Raw genomic sequence first — 27424 nt, forward strand, 5'->3', positions numbered from 1 at the left:
CAGTATATATGTGATACGTCCCGTTATCCTCCGTCTATGTACAGTATATATGTGATACGTCCTGTTATCCTCCGTCTATGTACAGTATATATGTGATACGTCCCGTTATCCTCCGTCTATGTACAGTATATATGTGATACGTCCCGTTATCCTCCGTCTATGTACAGTATATATGTGATACGTCCCGTTATCCTCCGTCTATGTACAGTATATATGTGATACGTCCCGTTATCCTCCGTCTATGTACAGTATATATGTGATACGTCCCGTTATCCTCCGTCTATGTACAGTATATATGTGATACGTCCCGTTATGCTCTCTAGTCTCTCCTTGTCCCTCTAAGTCTGGAAATGACGGGCCGCCAGTCCAGGTAGAAGGGGAGTGGCTTTGTCTTCCCTCACCCCCTTTTCCCGCCCCTATGCCTGTGATTGGCTGAAAGAAGGTTGAGTGAAGGGAGAGCCGTGAGGCCCCGCCCCCCTGGCAATGTCTTGCAGCCGCACTAAAACTTGAAGCATTTATTCCACTGGGATCCTGCGGGGAAGTAGAGCGGGCACAGAGTGTGCAGTCCCCATCATCCTCATCACCCTCATCATCCCCCTCCGTCCACAGCTCCAGCAGCCACCATGGCTGGGATTATTCTACACTGCATCTTGTCTTCTCTGCTCTTTGGCTTCAGTTGTGCAGTTACGGGATCTAGGATCTATCCGGCCAGTGAAGGTAAGACTGGATCCCTGCCGATCACTTCTGCTGCTCCGCGGATCAGGGCTCTGGAATGATGGTGACCCTACTATCTGGCAAAAGTGGATTTATGGAGATCTACTGGAATCAACTTCCGCGGAAGTTTCCTGCTGGATCGGGCCGGGACAAAGTTTCACTGGATGGAATTGGAGCTGGATGTGGTGGTGACCTGGATCTCCTGCCGGGGTCCTGCACCCCCTGCAACTGCCCTGACAGCTCTGCATCGTGTACATGACTATATGCGGATTATATACTAGAGGGATAGGCTGCACAGTGTATATGCGGATTATATACTAGATGGATAGGCTGCACAGTGTACATACGGATTATATATTAGATGGATAGGCTGCACAGTGTATATACGGATTATATATCAGATGGATAGGCTGCACAGTGTATATACGGATTATATACTAGATGGATAGGCTGCACAGTGTACATACGGATTATATATTAGATGGATAGGCTTCACAGTGTATATGCGGATTATATATTAGATGGATAGGCTGCACAGTGTACATACGGATTATATATTAGATGGATAGGCTGCACAGTGTATATACGGATTATATATTAGATGGATAGGCTGCACAGTGTATATACGGATTATATATTAGATGGATAGGCTGCACAGTGTATATACGGATTATATACTAGATGGATAGGCTGCACAGTGTATATGCGGATTATATACTAGAGGGATAGGCTGTACAGTGTATATAGGGATTATATATTAGATGGATAGGCTGCACAGTGTATATACAGATTATATACTAGATGGATAGGCTGCACAGTGTATATACGGATTATATACTAGAGGGATAGGCTGTACAGTGTATATACGGATTATATATTAGATGGATAGGCTGCACAGTGTATATACGGATTATATACTAGAGGGATAGGCTGCACAGTGTATATACGGATTATATACTAGAGGGATAGGCTGCACAGTGTATATACGGATTATATACTAGAGGGATAGGCTGCTCAGAGTATATACGGATTATATATTAGATGGATAGGCTGCACAGTGTATATACAGATTATATACTAGAGGGATAGGCTGCACAGTGTATATACGGATTATATACTAGAGGGATAGGCTGCTCAGAGTATATACGGATTATATATCAGATGGATAGGCTGCACAGTGTATATGCGGATTATATATTAGATGGATAGGCTGCTCAGAGTATATACGGATTATATACTAGATGGATAGGCTGCACAGTGTATATGCGGATTATGTACTAGATGGATAGGCTGCTCAGAGTATATACAGATTATATACTAGATGGATAGGCTGCACAGTGTATATATACGGATTATATACTAGATGGATAGGCTGCACAGTGTATATACGGATTATCTATTAGATGGATAGGCTGCACAGTGTATATACGGATTATATATTAGATGGATAGGCTGCTCAGAGTATATACGGATTATATACTAGATGGATAGGCTGCACAGTGTATATGCGGATTATGTACTAGATGGATAGGCTGCTCAGAGTATATACAGATTATATACTAGATGGATAGGCTGCACAGTGTATATATACGGATTATATACTAGAGGGATAGGCTGCACAGTGTATATACGGATTATCTATTAGATGGATAGGCTGCACAGTGTATATACGGATTCTATATTAGATGGATAGGCTGCACAGTGTATATGCGGATTATGTACTAGATGGATAGGCTGCACAGTGTATATACGGATTCTATATTAGATGGATAGGCTGCACAGTGTATATACGGATTCTATATTAGATGGATAGGCTGCACAGTGTATATACGGATTCTATATTAGATGGATAGGCTGCACAGTGTATATGCGGATTATGTACTAGATGGATAGGCTGCACAGTGTATATACGGATTATCTATTAGATGGATAGGCTGCACAGTGTATATGTGGATTATATATTAGATGGATAGGCTGCACAGTGTATATACGGATTATCTATTAGATGGATAGGCTGCACTGAATATACATGGATCACTACTTGTATATGTGGATTAGTAGATTCCTAGGATGTCTGCTGTAGATGTATATGTGCATTCCTAGATTACTAGCAGGTATAGTCTGAGAATTCATTATGTACATGTGGATTTTATAGTCAGTATATGGGAAACAGTATTATTATAGGTATGAGATGTATCCAGAACCCTTATAGAGTGTCTATGAACTGTATAGGAGTGTGCCTGTGTGTGATATAGGGAATACTAGATGACTAGCCTGTATTATATAATATGGGTTATTGGATGTGGATCAGTAGATGATTATATGGCTACATGATGTGTATGTAGAATACTAGAATGTATGATGTATACACTGATTACTAGAATATTAGGATGGATTACTAGATTATTGGGATCCTGCGTGTATGGATTACTAGATGGGGTAGTATGGGTGATGTGTATATGGATTATTAGGATGATGATGGGTATGTGCAGTGTTAGGATGTATATATGTATGACCAGGTGATGTGTATGTAGAACACAATATCTATATGCTGGTGTAGAGCTGTGTGCACACTGCGGGGCTGCGATACCGGGCACTGCTCACCTGCAGTCAGTGTGCCCGCAGCGTGTCCTCCAGTCTCCGGCTAAAACCTGTTAGTAAATCCCAGACCCCTGCCCTGTCTACGGAGTGTATGTCAGGAAGTATAGCTTAGTAACTGGGGTGTATCTCAGGGCATTTATAGCCTTGTATTGGGGTGTATCTGAGGGCTAATAGCCTTGTATTGGGGTGTATCTGGGGTATACAGGTATGTACTGGAGTGTATCTAGGGGTATACAGGTATGTACTGGAGCTATATGTACAGGGGTGTTTAATTAGAAGTGATTGTGCATTACTTCTTATACTATAGTATATATATATACACACATATAGACAGATGCCGCTGTGGACTATGTAAGGGTATAAGTGACTGAATGCATCTGTGGAAAATCTGAAACGCGTATCTCTGTCTATACCAGATTAGATGTTTCCACTTGAGTATATATCTGCAGTGTAGGGGATTTATTAAGGACTGTGTGCCGCCACATCGTACAGCTTGTATATAGTGTGTGCCTTTTGTAAGATGCAGAGCTTTGTGCCCATGGTTAACTTGGCAGCCATAAAGTTGCGCTGGGGGGGGGGGGGGGGGGGGGGCGGGGGCTGTGTGAATGCCGGTCACGTCTGCCTTTCTTCTTCCCCTTATTCCCTCTTTTTGAATAAAATGAGACCCTTTGTTCCCTTTGTATCTCCCATCTACCTTATAAGAATCTAGATGGATGTAGATCTCAGGACTGCAGGGTGAGCGTCGGATCTGGGGAGATGTGCTTGAGAATAAAGACACTGAAATTTGGTATACATTTTGGAAAAATGCTGGAAAATGATCGTCGAGGAGTCACATTTCTGCCCATCTGTGGCAGAGATGACTTCTGTGTTTAATATATATATATATATATATATATATATATATATATATATATATACCATACTGATGAAGAACTGATTATATAGTTATATGTATATAAAATAATACAGGGATTGTATGTGTTGTTTTAGGATACTGTATTACAGTTTACTACAGGATTCTTCTAAACACATGGCTCATACGTGTTCCATGGATCCCACCAGGGATTTGTTAATCAAGGACCTTCTTGTTGGTTTGCATCGGTATATATAGATTTATGTATCCGGCGTAGCGTATGTTTATAGCAGGGCATACTGGTATATGAAATAAGAATTATTGCACCATTGCAGTTCTATGCCATGTTCCAAGATGGAGCTTCTAGACCATTGTTCTATCCCAGCATGGAGGTCATAGACATAATCCCTTCTATGTAGTATCCCAAGATGGAGATCCTAGACTATTATGATTCATTCTTTACTGTACATGTCGCTCACAAGTATCCACGCTCTTCTCTTTTCAGTTACCCTCTTGGATTCCAGGTCTGTACAGGGAGAACTTGGCTGGATAGCTAGTCCTTTAGAAGGAGGGGTAAGTTCTTGATTCTGTAAGGTAATGGGATGATTGACCCTTTATGTGATTCACAGAGGCTCATTTTGGGCTGATTATACAGAGTGGCCTATTACCTTTGCAATCTGCCGTATCAATTACCTTTTTTTCTGGGCCTGAAACCTTATATTTTAGGGGGTATCACTGACAAATTATGTTTTTTTTGTTCTTCTCTTTTTATTTTGCATTATCTAAGATGGCATTAGATCACTTACCAACAATTGGAAACATGATCTAGTTATCAGGGGTTAAGAATTTCCATACTATCACAGGGCATTGAACGGCATATGATGTTTGCAGTGTGATTAGTAAGGTTACTATTATACTTTCTAATATTTTGGTTGACCATGGGAAACCCAACAATGCCTCCACAGATTGTGAACTTTATTTCTTACACCCGTTAGTACATACATTATACAGACAAGCTCTGAATGTGAAATAGGTCCCTTTACAAATGACGCCTACATCAAGGGAGAGAAGTCCAATGAATGTGAGACAACAAACAGAAAGTCCCCATATCTGACCTGCTCTACCTGATTCTGCGCACATCTCTAGTTGACGTAATGGTCGGAGCAGAGGATCCAGGATGAACGACAGGCAGCTGGCATCGCACTCAGCTCATATTTGTTTCTTGATTGTTGCAGTAGGCAGCGTGCTTCACATTTCTGTAGCCCATGGGGGTTTTGTTCACAGACAGTCTGTCCCTTCCCAACACAAGCCATGAACGGGGAATATTGGGGGTACTAAATCACATATGTTTAGAAGTTTGGTGCCATCCATCCGATGAGTGTTCAGTATGACCTTGAGGAACATCATAATTTTTCTCCTGAGGCTTCTGACAATAAAAGGGGTAATGCCGCAGAATGAAGATCCATAGTCAAACATAACGTTCCTCCATGGCCCAATGATGGCAATGAGAAGGTGGCTTGACTTTTTCTTGCTTCATATTAGTAAATTATCCAATATTGGATTGTCTACATTACGTTCTAAACCTGTTTTAGGTTCATTTTTCAGCCTGTACACCAGTTACAGACATATATTCTTGACTGTAACCCATAACTTGACATAATATGAATGTCTTGCGTTATTGGTAATATCCAGACTGTCAGGTCTACATCAGTAGTTAAGTGATGCTGATTTCAGTTGCCACTCTCCTGTCTCCCTGTGGATATGACAATTTCCTCCAAACCTCGCATACGTATGCAGGTTATTTTTATACTGCTAGTGAAAAATTTAATAGTACATGGACAGCCAGAAATCCTCAGTAGGAAGCATTTGTTCTTTCACACTATGCAGATTCTACCGTGAAGAAATGAATAATATGTAAAAGTTGAGTTTTTTAACGTAGAATATATTTCGGTTACCGGCGTGGCTGTTGATTGATGACAGAGGCTCATTTTCCATAGGAATTATTGAGACAATGTACTAGCCCATTGATATTTCCGCTGAAGAACATAGGGTTCATTTTTGGATACCAAGCTTGACAACTGCAAAAAACAGTGAATAGTTTTGTTCATTGATAATATATTAGCAATGTAATTTCATTTTGGAACCCACATGCAATGTATTCTCAGTGTCCAACAGGAGGCACTAGAAAAAGAGACCTAGTGGATCAAGTACAATCTTTTATTATGCTTTATGATTTTTTTGAAAAGCGAGTTTCTAATTATTAATTTTATTGCAGTGGGAAGAGGTTAGCATTATGGATGAGAAGAACACGCCGATCAGAACCTATCAAGTCTGCAATGTCATGGAGTCAAGCCAGAACAACTGGTTAAGGACTGACTGGATCCCACGTAGTGGGGCACAACGAGTGTATGTTGAGATTAAGTTCACTTTACGGGACTGTAACAGCTTGCCTGGAGTGATGGGCACCTGCAAAGAGACCTTCAATTTGTACTACTATGAATCCAACAATGACAAGGAACGTTATATCCGTGAAACACAATATGTTAAAATTGACACAATTGCAGCCGACGAGAGCTTCACTCAGGTGGACATTGGAGACAGAATTATGAAACTGAACACGGAGGTCAGAGATGTCGGTCCACTTAGCATGGAGGGCTTCTACCTGGCTTTTCAGGATGTGGGAGCATGCATTGCTCTTGTGTCAGTACGTGTTTTCTACAAGAAGTGTCCATTGACTGTAAGAAACCTGGCCCAATTCCCTGACACCATTACTGGGTCTGATACCTCTTCGTTGGTGGAAGTTCGAGGTTCCTGTGTCAATAACTCAGAAGAGAAAGAAGTGCCCAAGATGTATTGTGGAGCTGATGGAGAGTGGCTGGTCCCTATTGGGAACTGCCTATGTAATGCCGGATATGAAGAGCGCAATGGAGGGTGTCAAGGTAAGGAACCCTACTGTATGTTTCCATCTGGTGTTAAATTGTGTAATTGAATGTGACATAAGATGAATAGAAACAAGCCAATAGTTGGCAGATCCCCTGGGATGGCTGTTGACAGAAGGGTTGTGCTCACAAGGCCAAGAGGTCCAGGTGGCAAGGGCTGGCACGGAAGGTAGAATGAACACATGGCATGGCAGAAGGCAGGGAGACATATTCAAGTACTGGCTGAGTACATATGACTATGAATTAACCATTGTCCTATCCAAAACATACTTAAATAGGCAGGATAAGTTAAATTCCAACCAACATTACCTTCTAGACAATTAAAATGACTCACTCAGGTTTCTATAGGAATGATCCTAGTTTTTATATGTAATTTAATGGGTAAGAAGAATTGTGTATAGAAAATGTCACCTGTGCATAAATATTGTGTTGGGAATACATGTTAAGGAACCGTCTCCTGGTCAAAGTATGTGCTTCTTGACCTCAAGACACAAGTAGAGTCGAGGCTCTTACTAAAGGACAGATTTTTGACATTTAATATTTCAATTGTCCAAGAGAGCCAGCTATTGTCTCATTGCTTATTCTGTTCAGGTGGAGGCCTTGTGTGTGTAGCTCATCAGTTGGTACTGGATAGAATAGTGTGTGGTGTTAGCTTATCTGATGATAGAAAAAAATGTATACTTGACAAAGGAATAATTCTTTCTTTTGACGAATACCTTGGCCTGCAAGTGGAATAGGGTTTTCTAAGAAGCAACAGGTTGCCCATGATCCATTTAATTGAAAGAACTGTGAACTGCTTTTAAGTCTTGCCACCCTTTTGTGGCCCAGCTTGCCATAATCCAAGCACAGATCCTTAAGCAAATTACTTAGGGTTCAGTTCTCTTGTAAAGCATTTATGGCACCAGTCTTAAATTGATCCATGCCTCAAATCCTTTGTCAGAGGATGTTGTGTGGAAACCTCTGATTAAGAGAAGATCATTAGAAGGCCGAATAGAAGAGTATAAGTGCACCTACATTGCTCACAGATGTATATTAGAGATGTGCATAGATACATTCCTTGTACTCAGTACTAATTTATGTATTTCATTTTGTGTGGCCTTATGGCTTGAGCTTTGCTGGCAAAATTTTGTTTGATGGCCGTAGCATCTGGCATGCTGGACAGCATTTGGCTGGCTTTGTATTATGTCCTTGCTAACTTTACTCTCTCCGAGATGTCAGGGCACTGTGCCTGATATTAAATTATCTGCATGCATTCAGTCTCTTGGGATTTCCCACTTCAATGTCCACTTTGGCCATAGATCTCATACAGATGAAAGTTATGGGCGTAAATATGGAGAAAATTAATTGTCCTAGTGAGAGGATAAGAAAGATACACCAGCCTACAGGTTGTGACCCCTGCTAGCAGGTTGTTCCTTCACTGTCCATAGGAGGTTGGACACAAGCAGACTGAAAACAAGAAGGAGGTCCAGAGGTCATTTAATCCTTCATCAATCTTCTTCTTGTCATTCCCTGGTCACAGGCAAAGATTGATTAAGATCTTCAGTTTGACAAAGGCCTGGTGGCTCTCAGTGGACAAGGGTCAGACCTAGAGAATCTCAAACCTGAAGGCCTTTGAAAGTTACTTCATTGGTTTAAGGGAATCAGCAACACACTGATCTTGGGTCAAGTAGTCATATACAAGCTCTTGTCTACGATTACCTGATTAGAAAGATATAATTTTCTTCTGCGGTTGGCCTGAGGCTATTCATTTCGAAAATGTAAAAGTCCTTGCAAAATATATCTTGATATCTGGTCATTGGTGATCTTATCAGTGATGTTTAGTGAAAGCAATGACACATTATGCACTATCAAGGATTGCAGTGCACAGAGATAAGCTGTGCCACATAATGAAGGCACTTATCCGGTATCTAGGAGAATATATGCCCATTCTAATGAGCGGTAGGAACATTATGCAGTAGGAACATCAGTAACAAACTGAATCCATTTCAATGGAGCAGCAGGTGAATGATACTTTGCAAACAACAATTTGCCTAACTGCATGTTGATATCATGAATATTCATGAGTATCATCTCCCATACCAAATTCTGTCTAGGAGACCATTTCTGTGTGTATCTTCTTTGCTTTTTGTGTCTTCTGCCCTAATGAATGGAGATTGTCAGCTGTCTGTGGAGCTTCTCTCATTCTTCTTTTGCATGGCATGCTTTTCCATTCACATATTGTATATGAGTCTTTGTACATATCTCTCATGGCTTTGTCCACCAAGGAGATAAACCTATTTTTACTAGGATTGGGGCCCAAACCTTCTACTTATTATAATCAAATGCAAATAGATGCCATTCACAAGTCCAGAAGGGGGTAGCATTTGGAGGCAAAAGTTTGTCTCTGCTCTTTTTAAATCAGTCTCTAACCCACCTCTTGAGAGATTTTTTTTCCGGGGGTCAATAATAGGCTCTCCCCAGTGTCCCCTCTTTATGTTTAGTTTTATAATACAGCAGTCCATTGGTACGGGAGATTCTCTGTTGGAAAGAGGGAGGTTTGTGGGGGTTTGCATTTATTCTCTTTTTAATAAGGGGGCGAACCACAGGATAAACAGTAATTAGGACACCAAACAGGCTCGCTGAGCCGATCTAAGATTGTTTTTTTATTCCTATCAGCATGAAGTCCTAGCAGTTTGTTAGTAGAAACTTGGACAGAAAGAGGGTTATTTCCATGGAGCCATAGCTGGATTCTAAGTTCAGCGTTGTTTCATATTGAAGGTTTGGCCTGGACATGGGATAGAGAAAAGTGTAACCTTTATATTTCTTGCTCCTAGCTCAGTGAACCCTAATATTTGCATGTGTGCAGTTTATAGGAGCAAAATGATGTCATCAAACTAACTCCGTGTAGCACAGCACTACCCCATTGAGGCTATGAGAGCATCATTAATGGTAGAAGAAGTGCCTTGACTTTATATTTTGGATTTCAAGTCTATAGTAACAGGATTGGGATTGCTACCTCTGCTGTAAGACATTGTCACTATGTATTGATATATACAACATATACCAAGTATACAAATGAAGGCAATATAAGTGATATCCCATCAATTTAAACCCTTACCGGCTTATCTGGAGGACTTTCTTCCTCTTCTGTGAGTGGACAGGAGCCCATCAAGGAAGCATTGCAATTAGCTCTTTCTAACACCTTCCTCTTCTAAATAGAAACTAGTCTCACATATATAGCCCCATAGTTGTCTGTTTTACCCCCATATGTTCCTTCCCCACCATCTAGACAGAGATATAGCAATATATTTCTATGAATTTCGAAGAGGTGTCTGGACTGCTTCACCCGCTTCTCTATGAATCACTTTGCTGGTACTGAGGGGAGCAGAAAAAGGTGGACCAGAAGGATAGGCAGCAGGGGGCACTTCCAGAGAGGAAAATGCAATGTACATAAAAAGTCATAATAATAATATTTTGATTACATGTATATTGCAATGGAAGGTCATTTCAAATGTCCCATTCTTTGCATGGTGATACTTTTCGTGGCATAACCCCTTTAATAGGTTGTAGCCAAAGTCAATAGACGTATGAATAGTCCTAGTTGTGAGTTTCCAGCAATGTACTTTGCTATAGCAGTGACCCTCATCCGCAAGTCCCTAAAGAAACCCCTCAAGCTTGTGCCAAAAGAAAAAGCAAATTATCTTCCACAATTGTATTAGCGGGTGGTGCTGCTAACAAAATGAATTTTCCAACATATTTTCCTGTCGAAGGGAAAACCGAGATCAATGTTGCTCTCCAGGAATTATGAGGGGTGAGTTATATTACCAGCTTTCAGCAGTCTTGCTTTGTGGCTGTTTTAGAAGGGATTTTCCAGTGTCCCATGGGTGCGCCAAGCCCAGTCCACCCCTCCTTATGCAGCTTGTTTCCCGGTCAAGTTTACTTTGTGCCTGAGCAGCACAGGAGTAAGGAAAAAAAATACCAGACTTCATCTACTATTGAGAGTCCGTCTCCTTTTTGGAGTGTGCCAGCAACGGACCAAAACAAGAGCGGGACCATTGCAAATAAATTAGCATGTCAATGCTTTCATTGAATCAATACTCTTTCTGTTTTCCTGTGCCTCTTTTTTCTTTTTTTTTTTAATTGCCCCCATCTGCTTTATGTTTTTGGCGCTCGCCTTTCTCTACTGTGCCACATTCACCCTCAGTGCAAATTTCTGGCATTGGATATGGGAAGAAATGGTCCAGAAGATCCGTCTGTGCTTGGAAAAGAGGATATCAGTTTATGATAATTCTTCTTGTTTCCTAAGTACCAGAGGCCTAGACAGTAGTAGTAACGCCAGGACAATGCCCAATACGTGTTATTAATCCTTCTGGAAAGGTTTTCGTTTTATCTTGAATTCGCTGCCCAGTAAATCTCCATTTAGATGTTGGCAGGGTTAAATGGCAAGTCTAGCCACAACCCCAAAAACGGCAGCTTTCGGTCTTTTTTTTTAGAATGTAAAGCTGTAAAAACACATCCACATACCCCCCCCCCCCCCCCCCCCCATGATTCAGCCCAGTGCATTCCATGTTTGTTGTCCCTGTCCCATAGGTAATAACTGGGTTGTGGTCAGGAGTCATACTTGTTTATTCCCATACAATACATGAAGTGTCCGGTGATTCAGAGCCCTGAATCCTGGGTGGAGGGTGCAGCACAGTCAGATGGGTGGGTCAGGGCTGGGGCACCTTTGACGCTGGACTCAGCTCTTTATGTTTTGTAGAACGTGCATGTTCTGGGAATGTTCTCACACTGCATGCTAAGTACATGGGCCGTAGGAAAACAAAAACCACTTCCTTCCTCTCTATTTGTCTGACTCTTCCTATTACTGCTACCTGCTGATAAGAGTACAAAGAATTTATTAATATCTGCGAACTGAAGAACGTATTATTATCAGTAGACATTGAACAAAACAAACAGGATTTGCAAATTAAAAATGGTTTCAGTATCTCTATCATATGTATTTCTATACATAATTATATAACTATGATAGTATATAATACAATATATGATATATATTATCTATCTATCTATCTATCTATCTATCTATCCGTCTATCTCATATGTATCTATCTATCTATCTATCTATCTATCTATCTATCTATCTATTATATCTATCTATCCGTCTATCTCATATCTATCTATCTATCTATCTATCTATCTATCTATCTATCTATCTATCTATCTATCTATCTATCTATCATTTCTATCTATCTGAATTGACGGGTCTGCCATAGAATCTAGTATTATTATTATAAGTACAGTCTGACCCCTCTTGTAGCTTAGGCTGCAGGCAGCATACTGGTGCTGTACATGTAGCATACTGGTGCTGTACATGTAGCATACTGGTTCTGTACATGTAGCATACTGGTGCTGTACATGTAGCATACTGGTTCTGTACCTGTAGCATACTGGTTCTGTACATGTAGCATACTGGTGCTGTACATGTAGCATACTGGTGCTGTACATGTAGCATACTGGTTCTGTACATGTAGCATACTGGTGCTGTACCTGTAGCATACTGGTTCTGTACATGTATCATACTGGTGCTGTACATGTAGCATACTGGTGCTGTACATGTAGCATACTGGTTCTGTACATGTAGCATACTGGTGCTGTACATGTAGCTTACTGGTTCTGTACATGTAGCATACTGGTGCTGTACATGTAGCATACTGGTGCTGTACATGTAGCTTACTGGTTATGTACCTGTAGCATACTGGTTCTGTACCTGTAGCATACTGGTGCTGTACATGTAGCATACTGGTTCTGTACATGTAGCATACTGGTGCTGTACCTGTAGCATACTGGTTCTGTACATGTAGCTTACTGGTTATGTACCTGTAGCATACTGGTTCTGTACCTGTAGCATACTGGTGCTGTACATGTAGCATACTGGTGCTGTACATGTAGCATACTGGTGCTGTACATGTAGCTTACTGGTTATGTACCTGTAGCATACTGGTTCTGTACATGTAGCATACTGGTGCTGTACCTGTAGCATACTGGTGCTGTACATGTAGCATACTGGTGCTGTACATGTAGCTTACTGGTTATGTACCTGTAGCATACTGGTTCTGTACCTGTAGCATACTGGTTCTGTACCTGTAGCATACTGGTGCTGTACATGTAGCATACTGGTTCTGTACATGTAGCATACTGGTGCTGTACCTGTAGCATACTGGTTCTGTACATGTAGCATACTGGTGCTGTACATGTAGCATACTGGTGCTGTACCTGTAGCATACTGGTGCTGTACCTGTAGCATACTGGTGCTGTACATGTAGCATACTGGTTCTGTACATGTAGCATACTGGTTCTGTACATGTAGCATACTGGTGCTGTACCTGTAGCATACTGGTTCTGTACATGTAGCATACTGGTTCTGTACATGTAGCATACTGGTTCTGTACCTGTAGCATACTGGTTCTGTACCTGTAGCATACTGGTTCTGTACATGTAGCATACTGGTGCTGTACATGTAGCATACTGGTTCTGCACATGTAGCATACTGGTTCTGTACCTGTAGCATACTGGTTCTGTACATGTAGCATACTGGTGCTGTACATGTAGCATACTGGTTCTGTACATGTAGCATACTGGTTCTGTACCTGTAGCATACTGGTTCTGTACCTGTAGCATACTGGTGCTGTACATGTAGCATACTGGTGCTGTACATGTAGCATACTGGACTGGTTCTGTACCTGTAGCATACTGGTTCTGTACCTGTAGCATACTGGTTCTGTACATGTAGCATACTGGTGCTGTACATGTAGCATACTGGTTCTGTACATGTAGCATACTGGTTCTGTACATGTAGCATACTGGTGCTGTACATGTAGCATACTGGTTCTGTACCTGTAGCATACTGGTTCTGTACCTGTAGCATACTGGTGCTGTACCTGTAGCATACTGGTGCTGTACCTGTAGCATACTGGTTCTGTACATGTAGCATACTGGTTCTGTACCTGTAGCATACTGGTGCTGTACATGTAGCATACTGGTTCTGTACATGTAGCATACTGGTGCTGTACCTGTAGCATACTGGTTCTGTACATGTAGCATACTGGTGCTGTACCTGTAGCATACTGGTTCTGTACCTGTAGCATACTGGTTCTGTACCTGTAGCATACTGGTTCTGTACCTGTAGCATACTGGTTCTGTACCTGTAGCATACTGGTTCTGTACCTGTAGCATACTGGTTCTGTACCTGTAGCATACTGGTTCTGTACATGTAGCATACTGGTGCTGTACATGTAGCATACTGGTGCTGTACCTGTAGCATACTGGTTCTGTACCTGTAGCATACTGGTTCTGTACATGTAGCATACTGGTTCTGTACATGTAGCATACTGGTTCTGTACATGTAGCATACTGGTGCTGTACATGTAGCATACTGGTTCTGTACATGTAGCATACTGGTGCTGTACATGTAGCATACTGGTTCTGTACATGTAGCATACTGGTGCTGTACATGTAGCATACTGGTGCTGTACATGTAGCATACTGGTGCTGTACCTGTAGCATACTGGTTCTGTACATGTAGCATACTGGTTCTGTACCTGTAGCATACTGGTTCTGTACATGTAGCATACTGGTTCTGTACATGTAGCATACTGGTTCTGTACATGTAGCATACTGGTTCTGTACATGTAGCATACTGGTTCTGTACCTGTAGCATACTGGTGCTGTACATGTAGCATACTGGTTCTGTACCTGTAGCATACTGGTTCTGTACATGTAGCATACTGGTGCTGTACATGTAGCATACTGGTTCTGTACATGTAGCATACTGGTTCTGTACATGTAGCATACTGGTTCTGTACATGTAGCATACTGGTTCTGTACATGTAGCATACTGGTGCTGTACATGTAGCATACTGGTTCTGTACCTGTAGCATACTGGTTCTGTACATGTAGCATACTGGTTCTGTACCTGTAGCATACTGGTTCTGTACATGTAGCATACTGGTTCTGTACATGTAGCATACTGGTTCTGTACATGTAGCATACTGGTTCTGTACATGTAGCATACTGGTTCTGTACCTGTAGCATACTGGTTCTGTACATGTAGCATACTGGTGCTGTACATGTAGCATACTGGTTCTGTACATGTAGCATACTGGTTCTGTACATGTAGCATACTGGTGCTGTACATGTAGCTTACTGGTTATGTACCTGTAGCATACTGGTGCTGTACATGTAGCATACTGGTGCTGTACATGTAGCATACTGGTGCTGTACATGTAGCTTACTGGTTATGTACCTGTAGCATACTGGTGCTGTACATGTAGCATACTGGTGCTGTACATGTAGCATACTGGTGCTGTACATGTAGCATACTGGTTCTGTACATGTAGCATACTGGTTCTGTACATGTAGCATACTGGTTCTGTACATGTAGCATACTGGTTCTGTACATGTAGCATACTGGTTATGTACCTGTAGCATACTGGTTCTGTACATGTAGCATACTGGTGCTGTACATGTAGCATACTGGTGCTGTACATGTAGCATACTGGTGCTGTACATGTAGCATACTGGTGCTGTACATGTAGCATACTGGTGCTGTACATGTAGCATACTGGTTCTGTACATGTAGCATACTGGTTCTGTACCTGTAGCATACTGGTTCTGTACATGTAGCATACTGGTTCTGTACATGTAGCATACTGGTTCTGTACATGTAGCATACTGGTTCTGTACCTGTAGCATACTGGTTCTGTACATGTAGCATACTGGTGCTGTACCTGTAGCATACTGGTTCTGTACATGTAGCATACTGGTTCTGTACATGTAGCATACTGGTTCTGTACCTGTAGCATACTGGTTCTGTACCTGTAGCATACTGGTTCTGTACATGTAGCATACTGGTTCTGTACATGTAGCATACTGGTTCTGTACCTGTAGCATACTGGTTCTGTACATGTAGCATACTGGTTCTGTACATGTAGCATACTGGTGCTGTACATGTAGCATACTGGTTCTGTACATGTAGCATACTGGTTCTGTACATGTAGCATACTGGTTCTGTACCTGTAGCATACTGGTTCTGTACATGTAGCATACTGGTTCTGTACATGTAGCATACTGGTTCTGTACATGTAGCATACTGGTTCTGTACATGTAGCATACTGGTTCTGTACATGTAGCATACTGGTTCTGTACCTGTAGCATACTGGTTCTGTACCTGTAGCATACTGGTGCTGTACATGTAGCATACTGGTTCTGTACATGTAGCATACTGGTTCTGTACATGTAGCATACTGGTTCTGTACATGTAGCATACTGGTTCTGTACATGTAGCATACTGGTTCTGTACATGTAGCATACTGGTTCTGTACATGTAGCATACTGGTTCTGTACATGTAGCATACTGGTTCTGTACATGTAGCATACTGGTTCTGTACATGTAGCATACTGGTTCTGTACATGTAGCATACTGGTTCTGTACATGTAGCATACTGGTTCTGTACCTGTAGCATACTGGTGCTGTACATGTAGCATACTGGTTCTGTACATGTAGCATACTGGTTCTGTACAAGTAGCATACTGGTTCTGTACATGTAGCATACTGGTTCTGTACCTGTAGCATACTGGTTCTGTACATGTAGCATACTGGTGCTGTACATGTAGCATACTGGTTCTGTACATGTAGCATACTGGTTCTGTACATGTAGCATACTGGTGCTGTACATGTAGCATACTGGTTCTGTACATGTAGCATACTTAGATGCAGTAAACAAAGCTCCTATTTACATTGTAATGTTGTCTGTTTTGTAAATAGAACCCCAGGGCTTTCACGCCCCCAGCTCCCTGCTGTCCGCCCCGCATGGTTGGGGGCAATTAGAAGGACTTCTGTACAGTCCACGTTATATGTTGCTGTTGACGGCTGAAGCTCTTTCCATAGACCGACACCCTAGACACATTACCCTAAATAGGAAGTCCTATAGTGTTTTATTTCAGTATAGACAGGTGACGTAGTCAAAAATGGGCACAAGGACAGCTCAGAGGATACACATCCAATTGTCACCTTGGATAACAGCCATAAAAGTGTGTACTGAGGAAGGAAGCAGGAGCGAGGGTCAGCACCACCGTCTTGTTTGTGTTGAATATGTGAGCCCTGACGCCCAGATCTCTGGGAATGGCAGCGTGGTGGTAACATACCAGTCATGACTGTGAAATGAGAACAGATGCTAGGTTCAAATTAACAAAACCCGAAGATAAATATTGGTAGAAACTAGAATCTGATTCTGTATGAAATCTTACCATCAAATGTCCTGGAAACCAGATCTGCTTGTCACATTTGTCATACAAACTGTCCTGGTGTCATTTCTGTGATCCTCCTATAGACTTTGGCCATGTAGATGACTTACGGAATGGGCAAGGTAGCATATAGATAGCATATCAGATACTGTACGTCCCTTGACATGTTTCACCAAACTTAGGCTACTTTCACACTAGCGTTAACATTTTCCGGTATTGAGACCCGTCATATGGTCTCAATACTGGAAAAAAAAAATGCTTCCATTTTGTCCCCATTCATTGTCAATGCCCGTTGAGCAGATATTGCCGTGAGATCTAGGGAGTAGTGGCATGGCACTGGTGGGTGAGTATTACTCAGTTTTTTTTTTTTTTCAATACCGTTGTCAACTTTTAGTAAGAAAAAAGTCCAGGGGCTGCACAACCTCTTTAATAACAGCTCTCCTCTAAAAGAATAAAAGCTCACTAATGCCACCAATAGGGGGCTATTCTGTAAGTCGGTGTCTGACCCCTTAAAGAGAGCATTAGCTTACCCTAAATAGTTCATTCTAGGTGGATCTCTGAAAGCAATATCAGCACTTTTTGTGATTTAAAGGGGTTTTCCGGGAGTATAGTATTAATGAGCTGTCCTCACGATAGGTCATCAATGTCAGATTAGTGGGAGTCCGACTCCTGGCACACCCGCCAATCATCTGTTTGAAAAGGCTGGGGGGCTCCGGTGAGTGCTGCATCCTCCTCACAACTTACCAAGCACAGTGCCATACATTGTTTAGGGGCTGTGTTTGGTATTGCAGCCCAGGTCCATTCACTTGAATATAACTGAGCTGCAAATAGGTCATGTGATTGATGAATGTGACATCACTGCCCTAACAAAAGAGTTGATCGCGGGGATGTCAGGACTAGGACCCCCACTGATCAGATGTTCAATGTCTCCCAAAGTGATTGACCAGTACACAATGTAGTTGACCAGTACACAATGTAGTTGACCAGTACACAATATGGCTGCCCAGTACACAATATGGTTGACCAGTACACAGCATGGTTGACCAGTACACATGCACAATATGGTTGACCAGTACACAATATAGTTACACAGTACACAATGCAGTTGACCAGTATATAATGTAGTTGACCAGTACACAATACGGTTGACCAGTACACAATACGGTTGACCAGTACACAATACGGTTGACTAGTACACAATACGGTTGACCAGTACACAATGCGGTTGACCAGTACACAATGCGGTTGACCAGTTCACAATATGACTGACCAGTATACAATGTAGTTACGCAGTACACAATGCAGTTGACCAGTACACAATGCGGTTGACCAGTACACAATGTGGTTGACCAGTACACAATGCGGTTGACCAGTACACAATGCGGTTGACCAGTACACAATATGGTTGACCAGTACACAATGCGGTTGACCAGTACACAATGCGGTTGACCAGTACACAATGCGGTTGACCAGTACACAATGCGGTTGACCAGTACACAATGCGGTTGACCAGTACACAATGCGGTTGACCAGTACACAATGCGGTTGACCAGTACACAATGCGGTTGACCAGTACACAATGCGGTTGACCAGTGCACAATGCAGTTGACCAGTACACAATGCAGTTTACTGAAAGAGAGCTTATATACAGTCTGATGTTTAGCTTCTTCCAGGAGCCTCATAACCTTGTGATATGCCATCTGTTACCTATGATTGGTATTGGTTCTTTCGCGTCCTTGGGGACATTGCAGCATTAAATCCTCCCAGGGTTACCTGCCCCCTTGTAACATGCTTGAGAAACTGCTGGTTCATTATCTGCCTGGCTGTGCAAAGGTTGATTTATAAAGCACCCAGCACTGAGGGGACACGGCGTTCATTAATAACTCCGGGAATTGAGGGATAACATCTCCTGCCAGCCCTCTGTGCAGAAGAGGAGCTTCCAAGGCTTCCGGAATTCACCTGTGTGTTGTCCTGGCGTTTTGCCCAATTTCGCGACGAGGAAATTCCTACCAAGTTCTTTCCAAAGTGAAGCTTATTGTGCTGATGAAAAAAAGCCAATTCACACAGATGAGGAAGCTCCTGATAGCTAAATATGATGAGATGTATAATCGATACAGAGGAAAATCACAGCTTCTTCATATCTGCTGCTCCTTTTGCTGAATTTTGTACCTAAGATCAATCTGATAACAAATATAAGAAAGTGAAAAATTCTCCAAACAGCTGCTCCCGGCCTAAGTATCTGGTGAAACGTAAGCAGGAAATTTTCTGCCACATATACCGGTATGTCCACCTGATGGCCCTGGTGCATCTGGAAGTGATTGTAGCTTTTCTAATGCATAAACATGAAGGCCTAACGGAAGTCAATCAGAGGAAAGATAGGTTTCTTAGGAGAAATGCTTCAATTATTTCCAAAGGTCATCTGCATATTTCTAATCTGTGTATGTGAAATGAGCCATTTTTATGGAAAGCCCTACAGGTCATGATAGACACACTTTCTATTAGGATGCCCCCCACCCCCCACCCTCTGTTGAATGGGGCAAGGTTACTAAAGGGTTGATATTAATTTGCCTTTGCTTTCAAGCCATTCACTTTGATTAGAAAAAATAATTACGCAAGGTCTATACTTCTGCTATAGCCTCTCAGCAGAATATAGGGTCAGTTACATAGTCATCTCCCGGTGAGGCCTATTTTCCATAGTAATTGCTTCAGCTCATGCTTGCAAGCCTAGATTATGTCTATAATGTCAAGGGACATTTTATGGTATGGATTCACTTAGTCATGAATGTTAATCCTCTACATGCTATATATCATATTTTAGTGATCTGTTGTGAAATCTGTTTCTTCAATGGTTCCGTCACACAATGGACACCAGTGGAGCCCAACGGACCCCATTAAATTGTGGGGAATTCATTATGGTGACTATCGTGTTAGAGGGGTTATCCAGTGATTAATGTAAAAAAAATGAAAATCAGACATCATACAGTACGTGACCACGTCTTCCTAACAAAGCTAGAACCAGCCCTGTATCTCACGTGGATCCAGAGATCTCCCTATTCATTGCTCCTATTGCTCTGCTGGATTTATATCAAGCTTGTAGCTCAGTTGAAGGATGAAACTGAGCATGTGCGGCCAGGACAAAGAAATAAGAAAAAAACAAACAGCAGGTGGCGCTATACAGGTACATTTTATTGAATAGCTCAGTAATTTTTATCGAAGTATTCAGATCCAGGTGCTGGTTGAAAAATAGTTTTCATGGGATAACTCCTTCAACGGAAAAAAATAAATAAATACAGGCAGCTCTGTATTTTTTTCTTTCTAATGTGACAGAATCCGCAACACAGGCTCCAAAGTAGATTGGAACAGCGCCTAATGGTGGACAGACTTTGAGGAGTGACATCCTAAAATGTGTTCTTCAGCTGGAGTGAATCTGGTTGCTCACACATTCTCAAGCCGTCCAACATGTCCTTCACAAGAAGAGGCTTCCTGGAACAAATGGTCGAGGTATTTCATAGCCTCCATAAAAATGTCAGCAGGAGTCACAACCCCTTGAAGATGGCCTGCGTTTCTTTGTCTTTTCTTTTTGTGGGAGACCACCCATTTGGGCCACTTGTTGCATTTGGTGGTCAGGGAATGTTCTAATCTGTCATGGCTCCCATGTCTCTTGATGTATAACGTAATACAAATACATCAAAAAGCAAAGAGTAGAAAGGAGAAAGAGGTCAACGGTAATGATATGTTCCTAAAACCCCTAGGGGGGCCGCAGGGAACATTTACTGCCTCCCCTAAATAATACGCACAATGCTTATGGCGAGAGTGTCCGCCCCTTATTTTAGTTCTTTCATTGATATGTTGGGAAGGGCAAGGGGACATTTATCCAGTTTGGGTTGTGGATCCCACACGCAAAGCATGGCCCTACAAGTGAGAACTTTTCCCGAAATCTTCCTCAGATCCCAGTATTCAGTGTCACATCCTCGGAGCCTGTAGAATTTTCTATCTTCATGACTATGGGCCTCGGGAGATGAATTTCAGCACTAGGGGGCTCAGGTTCATCAAACTCTAGAGCCGAACCTGGAGACGGAATATTTTAATTTTTATTTTACAGAACTGGAAAGCTATGTTCTGCCAAGACTTTCCTCACAGCAGCTGATTCCTCCAGCTCTGAGGACCACATCTCTTGAACAGATTGCCAAGTGATGGCTGTTCAGTTTGTTAGGATGGGTTCTACGCTGCAAGCTGCTACGGTCCTTAGGCCTCATGCACACGATCGTTGTTTTGGTCTGCATCCAGTATTTGCGGCTCGGATGCGGACCCATTCACTTCAATGTCCGCATCCGTTGCTCCGTTCCGCGGTCCGCAAAAAAATATATAACTTGTCCTATTTTTGTCCGTTTTGCGGACAAGAATAGGCAGTTATATTAATGGCTGTCCAAGCCGTTCCGCAAATTGCGGAACGCACACGGACGCCATCAGTGTTTTGCAGATCTGCAATTTGAGGCCCGCAAAACACGCAACGGTCGTGTGCATGAGGCCTTACATTGTAAAATCTACAGGAGGTGCCAATGCCTCTTGCTTTATTATATTTTAATATTCTGTGGACAAGGATCCGTCACTGTTCCTGACGGCATTTTTTCTTAGACCCTCCATTGTGTCGATCCTCTGGTATGCCTCCTAGAAATTTATGAAGAAATTAACAAGTGGGTGTTACTAGGGTGTATCTCTGCATACTGTGACACTGTCCAATCTGTGCCGAGAGTATAGGACACACCCCATTTAACGGGGGGGGGGGTAACACCTAGTGTTCAATGTATTCAGTTATTTTTAGGAGGGATAACAGAGGAATGACACAAAGCAGAGCTATAAGAAAAGATGATCCCTTTACTAAAACAGGGAGTGATGAGAGGTCCTCTTCAAACCACCTCTGAATGGTAATTTGGCTGGAGATGGGTATTTACTGGATATTTAAAGAGGAACTGTAACTTCTCCTGACTCGTATGCCCCAGGCAATAACAATCCTGGAATATCTAGTCTTGTGACTGTATGATGTGCCGTTCCTCTATTATTCCTGGTAGAAGTTTATGGAGTATCCAATAAAAGTCCAGCTGGGCGTTACCAGTTGGGGGGGTCCCAGCACGGACTGACACCTGCAGCACGGTGGCTCAGTGGTTAGCACTGTTGCTTTTCAGCACTGGGGTCCTAGGTTCGAATATGACCAAGGGTAACATCTGCATGGAGTTTGTATGTTCTCCTGTGGGTTTCGTCCGACATACTGATAGGAAACTTAGGCCTCTTTCACACTTGCGTTGTCCGGATCCGGCGTGTACTCCACTTGCCGGAATTACACTCCGGATCCGGAAAAACGCAAGTGTACTGAAAGCATTTGAAGACGGAACCGTCTTCCAAATGCTTTCAGTGTTACTATGGCACCCAGGACGCTATTAAAGTCCTGGTTGCCATAGTAGGAGCGGGGAGCGGGGGAGCGGTATACTTACAGTCCGTGCGGCTCCCGGGGCGCTCCAGAATGACGTCAGAGCGCCCCATGCGCATGGATGACGTGATCCATGTGATCACGTGATCCATGCGCTTGGGGCGCCCTGACGTCACTCTGGAGCGCCCGGGGAGCCGCACGGACGGTAAGTACACTGCTCCCCCGCTCCCCGCTACACTTACCATGGCTGTCAGGACTTTAGCGTCCCGGCAGCCATGGTAACCACTCTGAAAAAGCTAAATGTCGGCTCCGGCAATGCGCCGAAACGACGTTTAGCTTAAGGCCGGATCCGGATCAATGCCTTCCAATGGGCATTAATTCCGGATCCGGCCTTGCGGCAAGTGTTCCGGATTTTTGGCCGGAGCAAAAAGCGCAGCATGCTGCGGTATTTTCTCCGGCCAACAAACGTTCCGTACCGGAACTGAAGACATCCTGATGCATCCTGAACGGATTTCTCTCCATTCAGAATGCATTAGGATAATCCTGATCAGTATTCTTCCGGCATAGAGCCCCGACGACGGAACTCTATGCCGGAAGACAATAACGCAGGTGTGAAAGAGCCCTTAGATTGTGAGCTCCTGGGGATAGTGAGCGATGCCAATGTCTGTAAAGCGCTGCGGAATATGTTGCCACTATATAAATAAATAACTAAATAAAATAGTAAGTTAGGGGTGTGCAGGGACTGCTGGCAATTCCTTCTTAAACTTCTAGCAGGAATAATAGGGATGGCACATAGTCCCATGTAATGATGCTCCAGAAACATACATGGTGGACTAGGACGGGCTGACATGATGGCTATTCCTTGCTTACTGGAGCTATGCTTCTTTCCCACTATTTTTACTGTGTAATACGCCCGTCAGATCTTGGGTTATGGGAAAATGAAAGGATAAATGCAGACTATTTACAGAGCAGAGAGGGCAAAAAGCTGTTCTTCTCTCTAGGGGCGAGTACAGAAGAAAGGGCTTTAAATAACAGGATTAACAGTTGTCACTCAGCAGTTAACCAATTAATTAGCCGGGAGCATGGGCAACCAGGCGACGGGCACCGCAGACAGGGCACCCTCTTACTGAGCTTTTCAAACCTCTTCCATGAAAAGAAATCAGATTGCATTCTTGAAGGAGTTATTCGGTTTGTCATTTTCGTGATCGTGGTGACGGAAATTTTCCATAATTCTGTTGGTTTGGTAAAATATGGTCACAACCCGATGACTTGACTCTTTTTCCAGCTCAGTAAAATATGCATTTTAACGTGTGAATACATGTATATCATTTGTATAAATCAAGGCGCGCAGAACGCGTGGCTCCTGCGCTGCAGCTCCTGCTTGACAGCGAGTACAGAAGTCGCCATATTTCCTGTATCCATGATATCTGATCTGTTAGATTAAAATGATGGAAATGACATTCTGGTCTGCACTGCGCCATTTCCATGCTAGAAGTAGTATATGGAGTGTAAACAAGCAGCGGATGGGAGTCTTCTGAGGAAGCCATCGCCGTTACTTCTTATAAGACGTTTGGCCATGTAGTTTGACAGATGACAAGTTTCAGTTTAAGGTGAACATAATGTTCCCTTATAGTGAGCCAGGGAATGGCAATTTATTAAATGATCATATATTGCATTTATTATGGCTGCACATTGAACCAAAATCAGATTTGACTAGTGTTTTGAGTAGAATTATTGTGCAATAATGGTAGTTATCACCCCTGTGTGAACCTGACCTTATCCTTACTGGGACAGGTTTTATCATAGATTAGATTAGAAAGATAAGAGAACTATAGATGCATAGGAGATTGATATGAGAGATAAATAAGAGAGATATGCGATAGATAGATAAATAGATAGATAGATAGATATGAGATAGATAGATAGATAGATAATAGATAGATAGACACAGATAGATAGGAGATAGATAGATAATAGATGAGAGGATAGATAGATAGATAGATAGATATGAGATAGATAATAGATAGATAGATATAAGATAGATAATAGATAGATAATAGATAGATAGATAGATAGATAGATAGATAGATAGAAAGAAGATGATAGATAGATAGATATAAGATAGATAATAGATAGATAGATATAAGATAGATAATAGATAGATAGATAATAGATAGATATATAGATAGATATAAGATAGATAGATAGATAGATAGATAATAAATATAAGATAGATAATAGATAGATAGATAATATATAGATAGATAATAGATAATAGATAGATAGATAGATAGATATAAGATAGATAGATAGATATAAGATAATAAATATAAGATAGATAATAGATAGATAGATAATATATAGATAGATAATAGATAATAGATAGATAGATATAGTGGATAGATAGATATAAGATAGATAATAGATAGATAGAGATAATAGATAGATATAAGATAGATATAAGATAGATAGATAGATATAAGATAATAGATAGATAGATAGATAGATAGATAGATATAAGATAGATAATAGATAGATAAATATAAGATAGATAGATAGGAGACAGATAGAGGTTGTTGTCTGGGGGGGTTGCGGGGTCACTCTCGGTGGGTGCAGATGTGAGCATGCATCCTGATTAGGCTGATCTATTAGGACAGGGCTATGTATTTGAGAATCCTTCTGTTTTGTTAAAGATCCTTTTTCTCACCAGTCTTGATCCCAAACCTTAACCCGGTGGTGTTTCGGTGTCATCTGGGTCGTGGATCTGCTTTTGTTGACTAATGAAAAAGAGGGGAAGAAAACTCATCAAAGCCATGCCAAAGATATTGAATTTGTGGCTTGTATTGAACATGTGAACTAAGCTGGGGACAAAGAGGATGGACCTAAAGCTCTGGCAATAACCCTTTTCCTCCTCCTCGTCCCCCCCCCCCCCCCTCCCAATCTTACCCAGCAAATCCTTAGCAGAAAAGCAGAAGGACAAAACAGAGGACAGAGAATTAAGCACGCACCAAAGACTTTAATTTGTGGCATGGAGAATGGGGATTTGGGGTGGGAATGTATTAACAAGACACAATGAGGCGCACAATAGCGTCACATACACACTTAATGAGGGTCTCTGGCAAGCAGGTTGTATCCAACATCGGTTCTAATAAATGGACAGAGATAACATTCAGGATCCTATGGTAGATCATACAGGCCTACAAATCACCCTGATGAGAGCTGTATTCGATCTACTGATTGTCGTCCATCTTCTCTAGAAACTGAATTATTCAAATGTATATCTAGATTTTTAGTGAGGAATATTCCTTAAAGAGGCAGTCAGCTTTAGACAGTCCCTTCTTTTTAGAAGAGTTGATCACCTATAGGCTGATCACAGGGTATTCTATTAAAGGGACCCTCAGCAATCAGCAGAAGTAGGTGTTCAGTTTCCGGGCAGCACCATCATAGTAAAAATGAGGTTTGACGCAGTCCCCAATGAAATCAATGAGAAGTCTGTAAAACGCGTAGACATGCAGGTTCTCCAGAGCAAGCATTGATCTTTGTAGACGCTCTTTACTCTGACTAATAGATAATCAGATCCCTCGCTATGAACTCACAATTTCTTAATATCGCGTGTAAACATGAGTTCTCTAATTGTGACCAAGCAGCATTTAAAGCAACCCTCTGGTTCAAAAAACAAACAAAAAAAAAAAAAACTGGGGAATGAGGAGAAGTTTTTCATGGTGCCTCCTTTTCAGCTGTAGAGCTGCCATTTCTCAGACTGCCTGATGCCTACTGCGCATTTGGGAACCCAAGACACTTCCTGCAGCCCTTGGACAGACCATCATAAAGATGAGCGAATAATTTCATAAGAATGGATTTGTCTCATCAAGCAAGAGTTCTGCACTTGTGATGGGGCATCGCTAAAGCTGAGGACGTTCCCCTCTGCACTTGATTGACAGGGCCAATTTTCCACCTTTGCCGCTGCCCAGAGCAGCTGCTTCCGCTACTGGAGCATCTCCTGTGCATGTGAACAATCACCTCCCAAGAGGCAGAGCCTCTGCATTTGCGCCGCTATTTAGAGCAGTGGCGCAGGCTCGAGATTGTCAGGGTTGGCCTTAATGTCTGGTCCTGTTGATCAAGCGGCTTGGAGAGCATCCTCAGCTTTGGGGACACCTCGTCACGGCTGCTTGATGAGACCAATTAATTCTTACGGATCGATTCGCCCGATCTTTAGCCAGCCCCGCTCACGTGAACAGTGCTGGCCAATCCAAGAGCAGATGTGGACAAATAGGAGGTGTCTTGAGCTACCTATGTCCAGTAGTCTTGGAGGAGGCGCAAGCCACCTTGGATGGCAGAAGAGGAGCCCAGGAATGAAGGTGAAAAGGAGGGAAACTTGTCAGTGTTAGTTCTCCAGTTAATGTAAGTTCTTTTTCTTGGAGGGTCGTTTTAAAGTAGTGATTGTAAGATGTCGATAATAATGATGCCAAGGTGATTCTGAAGAGCACACCCTTTTCCTTTCATTTCTGGTAGAAAGTGCAGATTTTCTAGAGCGGGCAGTACAGCGCCATGTTATAAAGTGAAGCATATACATTTCACGGGGAGAATTTAGTTCCTCCTGAACATGAAGTG

At 42.2% G+C, this 27424-nt stretch overlaps 1 protein-coding gene across 1 annotated transcript in view; it reads left to right on the top strand.

Moving 5' to 3' along the window:
- The first annotated feature begins 531 nt into the window (after window positions 1-531).
- Window positions 532-27424, top strand: part of EPHA4 (EPH receptor A4) — a 62066-nt gene continuing 35173 nt past the window's right edge. Inside the window, exons 1-3 of the mRNA XM_040428004.1 lie at window positions 532-717; window positions 4674-4741; window positions 6444-7107. Coding sequence (XP_040283938.1) covers window positions 624-717; window positions 4674-4741; window positions 6444-7107 — 826 coding nt within the window. The 5' untranslated portion in view covers window positions 532-623. The remainder of the gene's footprint in view (window positions 718-4673; window positions 4742-6443; window positions 7108-27424) is intronic.

Source organism: Bufo bufo, chromosome 4 (genome assembly GCF_905171765.1).
Source record: "Bufo bufo chromosome 4, aBufBuf1.1, whole genome shotgun sequence".
In the NCBI taxonomy this organism is placed as follows: domain Eukaryota; kingdom Metazoa; phylum Chordata; class Amphibia; order Anura; family Bufonidae; genus Bufo; species Bufo bufo.